This window comes from Diospyros lotus, chromosome 5 (genome assembly GCF_014633365.1).
Source record: "Diospyros lotus cultivar Yz01 chromosome 5, ASM1463336v1, whole genome shotgun sequence".
In the NCBI taxonomy this organism is placed as follows: Eukaryota; Viridiplantae; Streptophyta; class Magnoliopsida; order Ericales; family Ebenaceae; genus Diospyros; species Diospyros lotus.
The window spans coordinates 33,956,147-33,975,256 of record NC_068342.1 but is presented as its reverse complement, the minus strand read 5'-3'; the positions used below and the strand labels follow the sequence as shown (position 1 = coordinate 33,975,256).

The 19,110-nt window shown below is 38.6% G+C and overlaps 2 protein-coding genes across 3 annotated transcripts; one reads left to right on the top strand and one right to left on the bottom strand.

The window, feature by feature from the left end:
* Positions 1-769: 769 nt before the first annotated feature.
* On the top strand, positions 770-3,889 carry LOC127801568 (basic leucine zipper 23-like). The gene is made up of 3 exons (XM_052336810.1): positions 770-1,027; positions 1,275-2,249; positions 3,456-3,889. The coding sequence occupies exons 2-3, from the start codon at positions 1,457-1,459 to the stop codon at positions 3,482-3,484; spliced, it is 822 nt and encodes a 273-aa protein (XP_052192770.1). The 5' UTR covers positions 770-1,027; positions 1,275-1,456; the 3' UTR covers positions 3,485-3,889.
* Positions 3,890-10,926: 7,037 nt separating this feature from the next.
* Positions 10,927-16,526, bottom strand: LOC127801069 (WD-40 repeat-containing protein MSI2). 2 transcript variants are annotated; one of them, XM_052335894.1, is made up of 6 exons: positions 16,104-16,525; positions 15,411-15,734; positions 15,150-15,293; positions 13,222-13,346; positions 12,648-12,743; positions 10,927-11,350 (listed from the first exon to the last, which is right to left on the bottom strand). In XM_052335894.1, exons 1-6 carry the CDS (start codon positions 16,410-16,412, stop codon positions 11,137-11,139), a joined length of 1,212 nt encoding a protein of 403 aa, XP_052191854.1. In that variant the 5' UTR covers positions 16,413-16,525; the 3' UTR covers positions 10,927-11,136. The 2 variants fall into 2 exon arrangements, with proteins under 2 accessions (XP_052191854.1, XP_052191855.1); XM_052335895.1 differs by lacking the exon at positions 15,150-15,293 and having other exon boundaries at positions 16,104-16,526.
* Between the last annotated feature and the right edge of the window lie 2,584 nt (positions 16,527-19,110).

Here is a 19,110-nt window from a genome sequence, read left to right as displayed (position 1 = left end):
TTTCTCTCAAAAACTTGCATTAAATCAAAAGTAGTGATTAATTAATTATTAATTTTACTTTAATAATTATATTATAGTATTGAAAATGTGATATTTTAACAAATTCATAAAAAAATATTTAAGGTTGTCAAATACTTGGATTTTTCAATGCTAATTAATATTTAAGGTATCACATTTTTAAGATTATGGAAGAAATCAAAATTTATTTTTTAAAAGTTTTGTTAATATTGAAAAACTTATTTTTACTCACATTTAAGAGTTTTAATTTATATTTATAATATAATAAATAAAAAATAACGAATGTATTTGAGTGAATATATTATAAATTTTATAATATTTATTTATAAATAAATATAATATAATAAATATTTTATCAAATAACCTACTTAATATATTAATTATTCTTTAATACATTGAATGGCGGTACATTGAATTAAGAGTGCTGTCCATTAGAATATTGAATAACAAATAATTAATTAATTTAAATTTTGATAAAAGACTGTTTATTAAAAAAAATTATAATTATTAATTCTAGAATTATTTAAAATAATTTTTTAATTTTAAATTAAACTCTAATACAGCAGCACGGGTTTACCACTAGTTGAAGTTAAAAAACAACAAACTTGGACGGTCAGGATGAAGGGAGATGGACCCACAAAATTGACCCATGCTGGCACCGCACGCGCATTATAATTGCGCCGAAACAAGAAACAAGTTAATATTTTAGTGTATTTACAGAATACTCCCCCCAAAGAAGTATAAATTGAAGCGGGGAACACTCTGTTTTCCCGACTGAAGGTAGGGCTCTGTTGGATCTTTTGGAATCTCTGAACCGATGGCTCCTATGACTCGCTCGTTGCCTTCCCTCCATTAAAATGATGCCATCTTTCACCGCTTTTTAGCCTATTGTTTTAGGGTTTCCATTGTAATCTCTCCCTTCTTTCTCTCTGTCTTACACCGGTGCCTCTTGGTTTCTAGCCCTGCAGAGGTCGAATTCAGGATGTTTCAGAAACGAGCTTGGTCATGAGTAAGTCAATCGACGCGATTTGACCTCAATTCCCCGTTCTAGGGCTTTCTGGTGATGCTTTTTTTTTTTTTAAAAAAAAAAATCTGGTCTTTGGAATTGAAATTCCATCTCTGTATGCTTGAATTTACTGTGGTTTGATTTGTTATCTGAAAGATATGTACCGTCAATAGCTCAAATTGCATAACTAGATCTGGGATAGGTACATTGGGATTCCTGATTTCGATTAATCTCGTCTCTCTTGCTCTAGGGATTTGGGGGTTTCTTAAAACCCAACTTGAAATCGCTAAGACCCGTTCAGAATTTGAGTGTCTTCACTGAGAAGATACTGCAAATTATCATCCGGGTGGAGGTGAAAAATTCGTGTCTATCGGTTCTCGGTGTGATTCTGATTGCTTGGTTTTGTCTATTTTGGTGGTTTGTTTTTATACAATGGACGATGGGGAGCTTGATTTCTCGAACCAAGAAATGTTCTCAAGTACAAATGTTGGTGATCTTCCAAGCAGTTGCTCTATGGACAGCTTCTTTGATGATATACTAAAGGACACACATGCCTGCACTCATACCCACACTTGCAACCCGCCGGGCCCCGATTTTTCTCACACCCACACATGCTTTCATGTGCATACCAAAATTTTACCTGCCCCCTCCGAGGACAAAGTTTCCACTGATGATACAGCAGAGTCACTGGAAAAGAAATCGAAGAAGCGCCCTTTAGGTAATCGTGAAGCAGTTCGAAAGTATCGGGAAAAGAAGAAGGCCCGTGCTGCATCTTTAGAGGATGAAGTTGTAAGGTTGAGGGCTTTGAACCAGCAGTTGCTGAAGAGATTGCAGGGTCAAGCTGCCCTGGAGGCCGAGATTGCAAGGCTCAAGTGTTTGCTTGTAGACATTCGAGGAAGGATAGAAGGGGAGATAGGATCATTTCCTTATCAGAAGCCTGCCAAGACTGATGTGTACCAAAACATGGGTACTCCAAACTTGCCAGCTTCATATGTGATGAGTCCATGTAATATGCAGTGTGATGATGATGTCTACTGCCTACATCAAGGGGTGGAAGGAAAAGGTGTGGAAGGTGCCCGATTAAATGGTCAAGGCTATAGCAGTTGTGAATTGGAGAATCTGCAGTGCATGGGGAATCAGAATGATGGGCTGAAGGAGTTCCCTAGTTGTGGACTGGGAAATGTAACTTCTACAGGCAATTCTTCTGGTGCAAACAAAAGAAAAGGTGAAACTCTTTCATTTAATCATATATAGTAATTGGTTCTTTGTTTTTGACATTTGTTTTTACAGGTTCATTTTCTGATAGGCTTAGGATATTTATACCTGTTAATAACAAATATGCTTTGTCTCTTCTGCTTTCTGATATGCAAGTTCAAAATCAGTTAGGTATGATCTTAATATTTGATTTTGTAACTTCAGTTAAGCTTTTGTCTTTGCAATTTTAACTGTTCATTACTATATTAAAAGAATACTATTTGTACTTACAAAATGACTTCCAAATTTCATAGCAGCCTATAGGTCATTACACATTATATACAAATGGTTATTGGTTAGATTTAAATGGAAATAGGATAATAGAATATTCTTATCTGGTGGCAATTATGGCTATCGGTGGGATCATTAATTTGATGCTCAAGAATAAGCATCTTTAGTATCATATTTTCTTGTCACTGTGGCCTGCCTGCTTATGTTTTTTCATGATCAGGGATGTTATTTGATCACCATTTGGCTTGGTTTCAAGTTAAGCCTATGTGTTTTGATAGACAATTTTCTAACATGTTGTCCCTTTACCAAATTAGGCAGAATTTGTTCTGTGACAAACAAGGGAAATCCTTGTGCTCTAGATTGAATAAAATTTGCAGAAGGGAATTTTCCAATCATATTAGGTGGTTAACAATTTTTAACACTCATTTCATATTTCACTTTTTGTGTCATATAGTGGGACTAGTTATTTATTTATATTTTACTTTATATAGGGGGAGATTCCCGCAGCTAGTGGAGTTTAGGCTTGTGATTGTTATTGTTGTTTATATAGAGTGACTTTTCAGTGTGTGAATCCACCACCTGGACAATCGCATTTGTATTGCAGTCAACTTCTTTGGATGAGGCAAGGCACATGTTGAATATCTTTATGGAAGATTTGCACAACATCCATACCCAAAATTCATGGTTCAAATGTACAATCATAAAGCTTGGATCTCCTTCTGTCCTTTTGATATGATAATTTGAATTGTTGCCAGTTGGAAAAATTCTGATAAACATTTTGAAGACTGTTGGAAATAGCCGAAGTGTTATTTTGTCATCTGTTTTCCAGCATTCAGCTATTGTCGTCATTCCATTTAAAATGATACTTCCCTTTTTGTTAAACTTATATGTTTTTTCTCTATTTAAATTTTATTTAACTGATCAGTGTTACATTTTGTTCTATTAGGAGGGAGTCGTGCAGCAACAGCTGGTTAAAGCTAATAAGGAGCATGTTGGTTGCTTTGACATCTCACAATAAGTAGCTCTGCTGGAGTTATCATGTGTTCTTCCAGTTCTATTTCCTTTTTCTCTACCCTGCTGTCGGGCTTTAGAGCTTGATCTATTATTCGTATCGTGCTCGACAATATGTACATTTTACCGCCCTTGAGTTGTTAGTTTCTCAATCTGCAGCATTCAGTCTTAGGTCAACCTAAATATTTTGAAGTGAGAATGCTTGACGGCAACGTATAAGCTGGTAGGACTTTTGGTAGAGGCCAATTTTTTGTATTTTCATGAAGCTCTACTAGTAGCCGTTCTGTTCAAGCCTCCTCGTTTATTTTAGTGGCAGATGAATTATTCTGGGTTGAAAGTACTTGATTTATTTTGCTGTTTCTCTTTCCACATCTCCATCCTCAAAGGTGGAAGGTCCGTTTTTCATATTGCTACTGGCTGGTCATGTTGATGTACTACTGTGGCAGTTTCTGAGCAGCTTAGGTACGCAGCATTTTATTGGTGTGGAGTTGGTAATCTGTAGATTGCATAATTTCTGCTTCGCTCACTGACTTTATTTAGAGTAGCTACGCAAAATAGGTTCAACTACTGCATGGTACGCTTCTTCTATATGATGAAGCAGACTAATAAAATCTAGGCTACTCAGGGGGTATTGGTATTTGTCCCTTTTTGTTTTTGCGCCACACCCATTTGGTGTTGTACCGAACCCCATTTGTGTTGCATTGTATCCCTTTGATTTTAGTGCGATTTTGGTCAATCCCTTGGGAGTGAACGTAACCCCTGGGAGTTAAAAACTGTGAAGAAATTAAGATCTGGAGAGGCTAAGTTCTACGCAAAATAGAGAAGAAAGAATTGGAGAAAAAGAACTTATCTTATTCAAATCCCGTAAGTTCATAACTCGTGCCTTCTAAATTATTTATACAACTTGAACAATCCTTTACGATCAATTCTATTTTAGATACACTGCCATTACACATTAAATAACTCTATTTAACTGCTATAACACATAAATTTAATTGACGATCAATATAGTCAAGAGTCCCCCCCTTCCCCCCTCAAGCTGGAGATTAGGGAAAACACAATCCCAACTTGACAACCATAGATTGATGATTAGCTAACAAAGGCTTAGCGAACATATCCACAGGCTGCAATTGAGAAGGAATAAAGACCGGGACAATAAAACCTTATTTGAGATAATTTCGAACAAGATGACAATTAATATCGACATGTTTAGTGCGCTCATGAAAAATTGGATTGGCAGCAATGTGCATAACAGTTTTGTTGTCACAATTAAGAGTAATCAGCAAGGGAACCGAAAGAATGAGATTTTTGAAAATATTAGAAATCCAAATGAACTCACAAGTAGTAGATGCCATGCTATGATATTTAGCTTCAGCATAGGATCAGGAAATCGTATGCTATTTTTTAGTTTTTCAAAAAACGAGAGCACCATCAAGAAAAACACAAAATCCTGTTAAGGACCAACGTGAGAATTTACAAGAAACCCAATTGGCATCACAATATGCTGAAAGAGATAGGTTGGCTGAAGTAGAATAGAAAATACCATGAGAAATAGTGTCCTTAAGGTAATTAACAATTTGAATAGCTGCAACAAAATGGGGCTGATAAGGAAAGGACATGAACTAACTCAAATGTTGCATAGCATAACTAATGTCCGGCCTTGTGAGATTAATATAGAGCAACTTACAACAGCCTCTGGTATCGCTCAGGATTAGAAAAATGGGTACCTTGATTTGTTTCTAAGGATAATCCCTTGGATATAGGAAAAGATGAATTTTCGACATCTTGTAAACTAGTATCAAGAACAAGATCCATGATGAATTTACGTTGGGACAGAAATGTCCCAAAAGAGGATTTAGCAACTTCCAGGCTAAGAAAATATTTGAGATAACATAGGACCTTAATAGTGAACTTTTTTATCAAGAGCAACCTTAGTGGACTTAATGAAATCAATATCATCCCCACCAAGGAGTACATCATCAACATAAACAAGTAAGGCAACAAAATGAGAATATGTCTTGTGTGTAAAGAGACAACGATCATATGGAGATTGTATGAACCCAAGTTGAATAAGAAAACGACAAAACTCCAAATTCCATTAGCGTGAAACCTGTTTCAACCCATAAAGAGAACGTTTCAGCAAACATACCTTGTTGGGATCAACAGAATAACCACCGGGTGGAGTCATATAAACCTCCTCGTCAAGGTGACCATGCAAAAAGACATTGTTAATGTCAATCTAATAAATAAGCCAAGTTTTGACAGTAGCAACTGTTATAAACAAGCGAACAATCACTAGTTTGGCCACAAGAGAAAATCTATCCTTATAACCCAGACCCTCTATTTGATTGTAGTCTTTGGCCACTAAACATGCTTTGTATTTATCAATTTCACCATTTGGCTTATACTTCACTCGATACACCCATTTGGAACCAATAGGTTTCTTACCTTTAGGTAAATCAACAACTTGCCAAGTACCATTTAGTTCTAAAGCTTGCAACTCATTCTCCATTGATGTAACCTAGTTAAGATCTTGAGATGCTTGATGAAAAGCACATGGCTCAGGGATTGAAGAAATGTTGTCAAGGAAAGAGGTATAAGCAAGAGAAAAAAAGAAAGGAATTGGAGTAAGAAAAACGAATGTTACCTGATGACGTAGAAGTGGAAGGATAGGCAAGGGAAGCTTGAACCAAGCTGACAAAGTCACTAAGCCAAGCTGGTCTTTGGGGAACACGGGTACTTCGTTGAGGTTTAGGTAAAGATGATTGTAAGCTTGGGGATGGAGAAGGTTCTGTCAGCCAAGGGAAAAGAGGACAATTCAGGAGAAGGAAAAGGTTCTAGTGTAAGCAAGCTGATAGGAATCTGAGGTAATGGTGTATTAGTTTGACAAGAAGGAGATATATTATCTTGCAAAGGAAAAATGGATTAAAAAAAATGTAACATTTTTGCTAACAAAGATAGTGTGGGCTGCAAGATCAAATAATTTATATCCCTTTTGACAATGGGAATAGCCAATAAAGACAGATTTAATGGCTCTTGGAGAGAATTTATCTTTATGAGAAAAATTATTTGTAGCATAAAAGGGGCAACCAAATCTTTTCAAAGAGGCATAATTAGGTTTTTTGTGAAACAAACTAAAGTAAGGAGTTTCCCAATTGAGAGTTGAGAGAGGTATTAGGTTATTTGTAACATCCCGCATCGAGTGATAAGAAGGACTGGAACAACTTATCCTGATGGGCCTACACGAACTTTTCAGGGGGGTCACCCATCCCTAGATTATCCCAGGTTAAGCACGCTTAACTTGGGAGTTCTTTACCTACATTCAGCCCAAAAGGTATCCAGCTGGTGTTGTTTCCTTTCTTACACTATTCTCGATATATACTAACTTCTTTAGGCTCCCGGGGTATTACATTCTCCCCCTTGAGCACATAACGTCCTCGTCATGCAATCTTACAACTAGTCCCAGACCTTCTCCCCTTTGGAGGCTGCCATCCTAGAAGCCTGCCAGGAGCCTCTCCTTGATCAGGCCTCACGCCCCGGCACCACTCCCCGCCCTTATTGGACCGCCTTCTCCAAGGGTCAACTCTGATACCACCTGTAACATCCCGCATCGAGCGATAGGAAGAACCGGAACAACTTACCCTGATGGGCCTACACGAACTTCCTAGGGGGGTCACCCATCCCTGGATTACCCTAAGTTAAGCACGCTTAACTTGGGAGTTCTTTACCTACATTCTGCCCAAAAGGTATCTAACTGGTGTTGTTTCCTTTCTTACACTATCCTCGATATATACTAATTTCTCTGGGCTCTCGGGGTATTACATATTTGATTTATAAGGCAAGTAGCAATTAGCACACACTCGGACCAAAATCTTTTAAGCAATTGAGAATATAGCTGTAAAGTTCTTGCCACTTCAAATAAATGTTTATGCTTACGTTCTACCACTCTATTTTATTGGAGAATGTAGGTACAGGTTCATTGGTGCAAAATACCTTTAAATTGTAAGAAAATAGATACATAGTGGTTAAGAAACTCTGATCCATTATCTGTTCGAAAAATGGTTTGAAATTGGTTTTCAACTAGCCGAAAGAAAACTTTAAGAAAAGAAAGGCTTCGACTCTTGTGTTAAGCCATGTAGGTCCAAGTGGCTTTTGAATAGTCATCAACAATGGTGAGAAAATATTTTGCACCAATTAAGGAAAGGTTTGAATACGGACCCCAAAAGTCGATATGTAGAAGCTTCAAAGGATTGGTGGCTTTAAGATCATAAAGAGGAAATGACAATCTAATTTGCTTGGCCAAGTGACAAATATCATATGGAAAAATATCATCAAACAAATGCTTCAATGTAAGTATGTGTTTTAGGTTTCTAATAGGCATATGCCCTAATATGTTATACCACATATCACAATTAGAAATAGTTACAAAAGAATTACCAAAGTATGGTAAAGTAACAGGCACATTACAAGAAAAATGAGTAAGTGCTTTATTCTTGTGAGAAAAAATTAGTAAAGTGTCAAATACAAGATGTAAGTTGAGAGATTTGAACTAGAAAAGAAAATTGGTAATGGTGTCCACAAGGAAGCTTGACTTATCTAGCTTATACAATCTCCCTTCAACCTTTCCTACTGCCAACACTTCATGTGTCTTTAGGTCTTGGACAACGCAACCAATAGGAAGGAAAATCACTTGCAAATGATGACCAAGATGCAATTTGCTAATAGATAAAAGGTTGAAGTGAAATGAAAGGATAAACAAAACATCATGAAGCTCAACAGCAGGACTCAAACAAATAAACCCTGCTTGTGTGACAAATGTGGTAGTGTGGTTGGGTAAATGAATTGAAACACAATTTGATAGTTTATGCAAGGAACGAAACAACCTTTTATGATATGTAATGTGGTTAGTGGCACCACTATCAAGAATCCATATACCCTCACCAAGCATACCAAAACAACAAGAGTTAATTGGTTTTGGGTTACTAGCAAAATCATTCAAGGCAGTATTAAGGCTAATATTCACAGCATTTGGCTTGAGCATCTTGATAAGGCCACTGCAATTGAATTCCCTAATTCTTGATTGTCCAATAGTGCAGCATCTAAAGGTGTATCAGAAGTTGATTTAGGCTTGTTAGTCATATTCGTTATCACCGTATGTGTTGAATCCTTGTTCAATTTCTCTTTATACTAGTTAGGATAACTAATTAACTTGAAACAAAGTGTCCTTTATATGCCCACTCGGTTTACAATGTTCACAAACACTTTTGTTCTTAAATTTCTTCTGATCTTTCTTATTGTTTGAACTCTGCCTAGAGAAAAAAACTGTTCATTCATTAGTCTCATTCAAGGTTGAGACTACTTGACATTGTGACTCCACCCTTAGAACCATAGAGTAAACCTTATTAACACTGGCAAAGGATTAAGTAACAATATCTGACTTCTCACCTAATCATAATCGTCATGCAATCTCATAAGAAACTGCATCAATTTATTTTCCTTAGCAAATTCAACTGTGGCCTTAGAGGCATCACAAGAACAACTTGGTAAGGGCTTTACTGCAGCCAATTCATCCCATAATCTTTTCAGTTGAGTGTAGTACACGGACACAAAAAGATTATCCTGGCTAATAGAGATTATTTTATGCTAAAATTGATATAAAATAGCTCCATTACTTTCTCTAAACCTCTCCTTAATTTAATGCCAAAGTTGTGTGGCATTTTTGGTGTAAATGAAGGCATCTACAAGATCCTTAGAAATTGAATTTAACAGCCAAAAGATAACCATGTAGTCACACCTCTTCCAACGACTAAACTCCTCGCTACTTTCATCTGAAATCATAATTTTCCCATTTATAAACCCTAGCTTATTCTTAGCTCCTAGGGCAATTTATATTCCTCTACTCCATGATCTTAATTGAGACTAGTTAATGGAGCAGAAACTAAAATCATACATGGATGATCTTAAGCATGAATCTGTAGCGGATCTCCTATCGCAACGTTGATTCCGTTCGAAGCCATGAATCCTTGGCTCAATTAAGAAATATAGAACTTGAAAAATTCAAGATCGCTCTGACGATGCTAAGAGTAATCCGTTCTCCAAATTAAGCAGATCCTATCGAACCTAGCTCTGATAGCATGTGAAGAAATCAAAATCTAGAGAGGCCGAGTTCTACACAAAATAGAGAAGAAATAATTAGGGGAAAAGAACTTCTCTTATTCAAATCACATAAGTTCATAATTGCTCAATCCTTTACAACCAGTTTTATTTTAGATACATTATTACTACACATTAAATAACTCTAACGGTCATAACACCTAAATTTAATTGACGATCAATATAATCAAGAAAAACATTGGGTGGGTGGGTGGGTGGGGAGGGGGACCCTCCCTGTTTCTCTCTCCCCTTCCCTTGTTTCTCTCTCTCCCCACTCTCTTCTTCCTTTGTTCTAGTTGACGTCGCTGCAGAGGCCTCTCTTTGTCACCACCTTATCTCTCACCTTACCGCCATCTCCCCCCACCCCATGTTTTTAACCCTCCATTAATGAGGATTACGTTCACTTATGTTAAAGATGGTGAATAAAATTGCACTCTTTGATTGCGTCGCACCCCAAAAGAGCTGTGCCCTTTGGTTGCCCTATTTGTGGTCTGTTGGGTTTTGTGTCAATCAATTAGGGTTATCTTCGCAGATCGTCATCATCTATAATTGTTAGCCGTAGGAGGACGTGTAGTGTGGCAGATGCATCTTCAATTTCAAAGTGCTTACTAGCTCAACTGGTCGCCATGCCTAATCATTCAAAATTTGAAGTGCCTGCACCTTGGTCTTTGTCTACCTCTGTTCATGATTTTTCTTTCTGCACTACTGGTATTTTTTATTGTCAACAGTAAGATGGTTTCGTACTTTCAACAAATATATTGGGAAAAGGAATCCCAGCACAGTAGTTCCATTTATAGGAATGCATGTGCACCCCCCATCATTTTTTCATTGTTTAAACCAATACGCAGGGTATCGATGGTATTTTGGCACATATCAACAACACTTTGAAGAACCTACAACTACAGGTATGAAAATAATAATGACTAATGCTATTAATTTTTAATAAAGATGAAGAATAATGATGCGATAATTCATATAAAAATATTTATTTAAAAAAGATAAAAATACGTTCAATAAATTTTATATTTTTTAATGTCAATCCTTTTATCTTTCTCAAACAAACACTTACACATGATCAACTACATCATCATTGATCATCTCTGGATGAATAGCATGACTCAAATAACAATATGCGGTCAGTAGTTGATCTTGTTGATTCCTGTTTAACATGCATATGCTGCAGTTGATTTAAATTTTTCGGGGATAAGGAACTAAATGATAGCAGACCAGAGCAAAAAATGGAAATTTAGAGATTCAACGGACTAAAGGTCGCTGTGGTTATATAATTGGCTCAGTCAACAGCACGCACGCATGCAGGCAGGCAACCAAAGAAACAGAAACTACCACACTTGCTCAAGAAGCAAGTAGCTATCTAATCTAACCAAAATCCTAGCAGTTGCATCCCATAAGAAACCAGATGGTCTTCATCCAAGTTCACGACACCAACATCACTCCCATCAATTCTATGGACAATCGATAGTCTGCATCTCATCGTGATAAATACTTTCAGCCATTTCCCAGACTTGAAGGGTATTGTCTTCCGCAACACTAGAAATTACCCACGGTTCATTCTTGTTCCATGAGAAATCAGATATCTTTGCTTTGTGACCGCCATGTGAGAAGAGAAGCTCAGGTGGCCCATCTTCCGCTTCTCCTTCCAGTTGCTCGTCACCAATCCTGATGATAAATATTTAATTAGTTAGATAAGCAAAAGTTTCTTCAACCACCAAATATATTGCATTCAGAAATTCTTTTGGTAAAAATTAGACCTGCTCATGATGATAGTAAAGTTTAAAAAAAAAAAAAAAAAAGAGAAAGTGGCCAAGACTGCTGGCCTATTAGGCTATTCCCCTAGTGAAATTTCTAATGTTGCGAGAATCTCGAAAAACAAAAAAGAAAACTTTTGTGAGAAATTCTAATTTTCTGCTCCTCTTTCTCAGCCAAAACAATAAAAAAAGATTTTGTTATATTAAAAATATTTTTTTTATGTTGGCTAAGTATCATTTACATACACCAATGCTCATAAATTGTCTCACAACACAGCCAAACAAGTACGAACAGAAAAACGTTTCAGTGGTTCTCAATTGAACTGATAGTGCTATAGATTTGGTTTGTTTTCGGTGAACACTCCCAACTCCTTCAATGAAGGGGCAGCACTTGGGAATAACATGTTCTCATTATGCCTTTCCCTCAGTTTCTTTATAGATGAGGCACGAGTTTCTTTATAGATGAGGCACGATTGCAAAATATTGCCACTTAATTGCCTTGTAGCACGGATTGGTGTGAAGAGAGTTATTCTCATAAAAATGTTTTAAGTTTGCCTACTTGCTACCTTACAGAACCTATTGACATGAGCCTTCTGCACTAGGTACAATCTTTTTCTTTTTGTATATGTAGCATGAAGTTGCAATTTAAGCAATATAGATAAGTCCACAGAGGTGTCCCACATGCAAAGTTCCTACAACAGCAGTTACTAAATAGTTTGGCAATGAGTGGTCAACTCTTACAGGTGTGTGAATAATAGGCCACTGTCTATCACTTTGAAGTGGCAGACGCTATGCATACTGCATGGATTGGGCAATCCCCTCAATGCTCCTAGTATTATAGGTATTACTCCTCATTATGGCCAATCCCAACTCATAAGCCCAGATGTTGGGTTGTACTGGGTGGTTACAGCCAATATAAGAATGGTAGGAGCTTTTGATGTTAGATTCCGAATAAGTGATTATCTTTTGTATACTGCATAAGTTAGTTTCTAAACAATGCCCAATTAATGGATGGTAGCAGAGAATATGATTGGAAATCCAGCCCCCATCATCCCAGCCCATAAAGAACTTGCACCTTTTAATCTTCCTTTCAGGTTCTAACCACAGAATAAGTAACAGAAAAATGGAAATATCAAGGCATGTGAAAAAAGTAACATGATATTATAGTACATTAAAATTCATAGCATTAACTTCTATCCATGAACTACCTGTTAAGGTCCCAAACCATCAGTCTTCTGTCACCAGCAGAGGATGCCAAAACAGTTTCATGATTGGGATCCCATTCTACCTGGAATACTTCCTCCCTGGAATAATCAAATCCAGTGACTATATCAGATTTGCAAGTCAAGATAGCTTAATCCAGTGGCTATCAAATTCGCAAGTCAAGATAGCTTCCTTCTTATTAAATGTTGAGCCAACTTAGAAATAGATGAAAATAAGGATCAGATGATGGTTGCTTGCTTTCATGGAATTGTTTCACATCAAGTACAGCAATACTAGTTGACATACTCTGTATGTGGTTGGTTTTGTTTGTGCGTGTGTGTGTGTGTGTGTGTGGGGGGGGGGGGGGGGGGGGGGGAGTAGACCACAAAAATGAGCAGCATGCACCAATTGAGGTGGTCGAAAAGATCTTTAATGAATTCAATTAACACTGCCACAACTTTGTCAAAATTCAGAAATTTTGCATTCACACACTGAATAACCACAACAGTTTATGTTGCATAAGAGTCATCAGTAATGTTCAAGGTAGGCCCAAGATGTATATCAAAGCAAAGGACATACGAATGACTACTGAATATGTGCAATGGAGTAGTCAGCTTCCGGATATCAAAGAGACCAACAGTAGTATCTGAAGATGCTGTTGCTACTATCCATTCATTGTATGGATTAAAAGATAGATAGTTCACCTGGACCATGAAAAAACGAGGTTTTCAGTACCAAAGCCAAAGAAATATTATATGCGAATATATAAAAAATTGCATCAGTAGCTCAGAGGACAAAAGTTGAGGCGGATTTCGTCTTCACAATCTCAAAATGATGTAGAGAAGAATAGAAGTATCAATTTATCTTCAATTCTCCATCCAATATGCACAGCACAAAAATGGAGCTCCCTTAACACCAACAGGATCGATAATTACACCCAGAACAAGGGACTGGGTCTCACAAGATTTTAAGGCCATGCCATTTGCTTACTTTGTTGAGAAGATTTAACACAAGTGTAAAAGATTGTAATAGATAATAAAGGCCGACAATTTTACACCCCATGCATTGGTAAAATTTACTTGGACTAGAAATCCTCAACTTCCTCTCACACCATCTGGGAAGACAACTTACCTGATTGAACAGTTCCAATCAATTGCATAAACTTGGAGGACCAGATCATAGAAACAATTCACAGGGAATCAAGTTCTTGTCTTCTTCATGTTGTTACTTGTTGGTGTTTAAAGGACTTTGGTCCTGTAACTACTTTTCCTTAAACATGAGTTTCTTACTTATATTCAATGAAGGCCGTTGTCACCACTGTGGCTCTCAAATTTAGGTAACCACGCATCCTCAACTCAAGGTAAGAGAATCTGCCATCCTACTTAAAATATTTGACACTCTCCTTGCCCATCAAAAGAATAATTTCAGCTGCACCTTCCTTTCTCCCAGAGTACTGAATTGGCCTTGAAACTCATGAAATGACCTTATTGTCAAAAAACTGCAAGAATAATGCAATTGCCATTCTTCAATTTTATGACCTGTAAACTGTTGGCATTGTACCCAAAAACAAAAAACTGTTGGTCATGATTCCCTCAAGCCCAACGTCACTTGGCCTTAGGCCAGTTCCCCCCAACCTAAGGTCACTTGACCTTGGGTCAGTCACCTCAAGCAAAAGGTCACTCTACTTTGGGCTCTTCCCCTCAACCGAGCAAACACTTGATCAAGGCTCCTCAACACTTTGAATGCATGAGGCGGGACTCCAATCTGTTCCCTACTTGGAGGCTGCTCGAGTTCTTATGGATTGAGAGGTGGAGCCTCAAGGCTTGTCACAAGTATTGTCTCCCCAGTCAAATGAATCCAGCCCATGAGCAATTTGAGAGAGAGATTTAGGGGTACCTGACTAGTCACCACACACAGCAGAAAGACTAATCCCAGAAAGCCACCTGATATTCGTGAACCTTCTCTAACCTATTACCAGATTTTGTGAGATGATGCAACCCTAATGGAAGGTTATTCCTACTCTCCTAGCCATAAATATGTAAACACACCAATAAACAGGTCAAAGAATATTCAAACTGCAGTTACTCTACCCAATTTCTCTCTCGATCTTTTGTTCCTAATTGCTTTAGTCTCTGAGGACCCCTTTTATTGCCAGTAGTACCATATCAGTGATTAGTAGCATCCTAGCTCCCATCTTTGGGAGTACCTTTCTACATAAACCAATCCCTTCATGTTTAACATTAGGTTTAGTCTTGTTTTCCTAACGGTGACCACGTCATATCAGACACCTATATACAGTTACAAGTGCATTAAATTACATGAAGTAGAGAAACTGAAGCACTCACTGTAAACCTTCTCAAAAATACAATTAAATGCATTGGGGATCAAGAAAATAAAAAGTACTTAGTGAAAAGCACAAAAATGTCTCAACGTGGAGGTGCAAAATAAGATTTGCTTATCTGACAGATTCAGTCATGCAAGTGAGTTAATTCTAAGATTCTGTTCACCTCTTTTTCATGAGCTTGGAAAGAGTGCTGGGGTTTGTTTGTGCGCAAGTCCCAGATCACTAGTAAACAATCATCACCCACAGATCCAAATAAATTTTCGTTCTTCAAGTGCCAAGACACATCCTCAACCACACTTTCATGAGCCTAAGATCACATTTGCAATTCTTAATTCAGCATAAAGCACATCACTGTTTAAAAATTCAAATGTTTGCATAAACCCAATGATAACCTACACAGAATGAAAAAAGTAAAACAATTTACCTCATAAACATGCATTGCATTGAGCACCTTATCTTGAGGCATGGCAGAGACATCCCAGAAACATATTTTGCAATCATTTGACCCACTCAAAAGGTACCCCTCTTTGAACGGGCTCCATGACAACCCATAGCCTTCTTTTTCATGACCTCTCAGTCTCACATCAGGATCACAAGATCCCCCTTCCTCCGTCATTGGGTGTTTGCCACAGTCAAATACATAGACTTCAGACCCACTAGTCTTTGCTGATACAACAGATGGGTTCTGAGGCATGCATCGTGCTCTATTCACTTCTCCATCAACATATATCTTCTGTACTATCTCCACCTATTTGAAAACAAAAAATCAACGTGTTAAGTTGTGCTGCTATCCTTTTCAGCTACGCCCACCACCACCACCACCATTAAAAAAAAAAAACAATCCAAGCCAAGGGTGCACAACGAGACATGCATTTTGGAAGGTCAAGAGCATGCTAGATTCAACGATGAATTTCATCAAACAGTTAGCGGGAATACACACATGCAATCCGGACCATAATTGAGTCATTTCGTCAACCATGTGGCGTGCATATAGATAAGAGGAACAAAATGCATAATAAGCACAAAAATTTCAGTCAATAAACAATTAGCACAAACGATAGAGACAAAGTGAGAAAACAGATAAACGAACAAACAATCAGGAGCATCGAAAAGCGACCTTGGGAATAGCAGAGTCAAGGGGGCGATCGGTGGCGAAATTGGCGGGATTACGGGGAATGTGAGCGTCGGCGACCATGAGGAAATTGGGGAAATCATCGGAAGTATGGGTCCCGAGAACGAGCTTGTGCAGGGCAAAGGCATCATCGGAGGGGTGGGGGCTGGGAGGGGATGGAAGCCAGTGAACTGTGAGAGAAGGCCACTCGAGCGGATGACAGATGACGAGATCGTAGAGAAAGGGGGTGTTCTTCTTCCACACCGCGAACTCCTCCTCGACCTGCTCGATTTCCGCCTCTTCGTATTCTCCCATCTCTCTCTCTCTCTCTCTCTATCTATCTCTATCTGTCTGTGTGTGTGTGTGTGTGTGTGTGGACGGCCCTGTGAATTTCCCGCCAAAATGGTGTTAGGCTATTAGCTCATGGAGACAGAAGAGATTATTAATATAATATTATTGTTCAGGTGCGTTTGGGCTGGGCTGGGCTTACACTTACGGAGGCCAGTCTAGGAAACCCCTTCTTTAGCATCTCTATTCTCTACTCTCAATGCATATGGTTATGGAGGAGATCTCATTTTCAACGCTAGCTAGTTCTAAATTAAGGAAACAACCATCCACTTTTTAACTCTTTTTTTTTTCTAATAACTCAAGTTTCAAGGTTCGGACTGCAACCCCCCCCCCCCCCCCCCCCCCCCCCCCCAATTAATTCGTCAAATAAACTCAAATGCAATCACAATCTATATATATTTAATTTACACATTCATATAACATAAATGTAATTACAATAATTTGACCCCTGTAAAATTTTATATACTTTACTCTAAGCCATTTCCACACTTTTTTAACTTTTTGTTACTACCTACGTACTTACTAGACCAACCAAACCCCCCTGGGTGTGCAGCTCCGCCTTCTTCCCCGTACGTCAGGCCACCCTAGCGACTTGAAAACGATTCGACCCTTTTGTAGTCCAGTTGCTCTAAATTTGGACCGCCCGATTTCGACCCGCTGGATGTCGGCCACACGTCGTCTCGCAGTTGGTTAAATTAGAATAAAAATAATAAATATAAAAAAAATACTATTTATACAAATAACTAAATTAGTGAGACGATGATTGGAGTCACTAAATGACAAAAATATTCTTACCCAATTTGTAGATTCACCATCACTGCCCTTGACCTCCTCTAACAAGCTTTGCCTCGCCTCATCGCAGCCTCGAGTCGTCTCGCCGACCATCGATACATTCTCTCATTGCCTCGTAGTAGTGTCTCATGCAATCGCTGCTGCATCCTGTCGTCGCCCAGCCACAACACCTTGCATGATCGCCACTATATCTTGTTGTCGTCTTTCCATTGTGCCTTATGTCTATTATTGCTAACCATCTTGTCATCTCATCGTTGTCCCCTATGAATGAAGCTCGATCAGATTTCATGAAGCAAGTCTCATCATCTGAGATGAAGTCTAGTTTGGTCATCGGACCTATCATCCTGTCAATACATGTAGCACGATTCTAAATATAAATATGGCTAAAAGCATACCCAGCCCCCTCACCTTTCACCATTTTACCATTTTGCCCCATTAACTTAAACAAGGACCTATTAGCCCCATCAACTTCCAATTTTGAATTTTACACACACCTGGGTCAACGCGTGTATTACACACGTGATTGAGGCGCGTGCAGCACATCACCTCCTTCCTCCTTGTTGTCTCCAACGACCTCTTCCCGCTCGCTGCCTCTCTCCTCCCGCCCGCTGCCGCTCGCTGCCTCTCTCTCGCTCTCGCTCTCGCTCTCTCTGTCGGTGGTCGCCAGCAGCGTCCGAGGCGTCGACCGAGGTTGGGGGCCGTCGATAGTAGCGGCCAGGCGTGGGCAGGCAGAGGGCGATAGCGTCGATTGGGGTCGAAGGGCGGCGTGAGAGATGGGTTGCGGGCAGATCTGAGCATTGGGCGTCGATTGGGGTCGGGGGGCGGCGATGACGTCTTCCTCTTCTGCAATCGTCTTCTTCCTCTCTCTCGCTCTCGCTCTCTCTCTGTCGGTCTCTCTCGCTCTCGCTCTCACTATCTCTCTGTCTGTATCTCTCGCTCTCTCTCTTTGTATCTCTCGCTCTCTCGCTCTGTATCTCTCGCTCTCGCTCTCCTTGTATCTCTCGCTCTGTATCTCTCGTTCTCGCTCTCTCTGTATCTCTCGCTCTCCCTCTCTCGCTCTGTATCACTCGCTTTCCTCGTACGGGTGGCTGGCTATGGCGTCGGAGGGGGGCGGTCGTCTTCTTCCTCTCTCTGCCGCTCTCTTACTCTCTCTCTGTCGTTTCAGGCTGCTATCTACTGCCGCCGGCCTCTTCCTCTCTTGCAGATGGAGACACGTGGCATGCTCTCATTGGCTTGATTAATCTGGGGCCCACCACATGTAACTCACGCCCAAATGCTTGCTGCAGTAAGATATGTATTTGTTACAAAATTAGTAGTTAAGGTATCTAATAACTTTAAAATTGGAAGTTGAGGGGCTAATAGGTCCTTCATTAAGTTAAGGGGGCTAATAGGTCCTTCATTAAGTTAAGGGGGCTAAATAGTTAAATGATAAAAGGTGAGGGGCTGATTATGCCTTTAGCCATATAAATATCACTATTCATGAATAAAATTAAAATATGTGACACTGTTTCACTATGGACTCAAGCTTTTGTATAAACTTACAATTTCACTGGTGATATATTTGGAATTGAAATTTATGTAAAGGAAAAAGATGAAAATAGATATAGAGATATAAATTATTATTTTTAATTTTGATTGATTAGCATGTAAAATGGTAAATTGGCCGAGCTTTACCCATCTTTATACAATTTGATTTTATTAAAATTTATAAACTCTAAAAATTAAAGTTGTACAAAAACAGATACGATATGAAATGAAAATGAGAACACGACACTTTTCAAAAAAATAGTAAACGAAAATGTGAGGAAACACTAAATAAAAAATTATAAGGATCTTTTTGTAAATATAATTTTTAATATAAAAAATAATTATC

What these genes read in the sequence shown, in the direction of transcription:
- LOC127801568 (XM_052336810.1), top strand. Translation starts at nt 1,457, where the DNA reads ATGGACGATGGGGAGCTTGATTTCTCGAACCAAGAAATGTTCTCAAGT. An exon ending in TGGTGCAAACAAAAGAAAAG is followed by an intron (nt 2,250 to 3,455) that starts GTGAAACTCTTT and finishes TTGTTCTATTAG; the next exon opens with GAGGGAGTCGTGCAGCAACA.
- LOC127801069 (XM_052335894.1), bottom strand. Translation starts at nt 16,412, where the DNA reads ATGGGAGAATACGAAGAGGCGGAAATCGAGCAGGTCGAGGAGGAGTTC. An exon ending in ATGCAATGCATGTTTATGAG is followed by an intron (nt 15,294 to 15,410) that starts GTAAATTGTTTT and finishes ATGTGATCTTAG; the next exon opens with GCTCATGAAAGTGTGGTTGA. An exon ending in ATGGTTTGGGACCTTAACAG is followed by an intron (nt 11,351 to 12,647) that starts GTAGTTCATGGA and finishes ATTTATCATCAG; the next exon opens with GATTGGTGACGAGCAACTGG.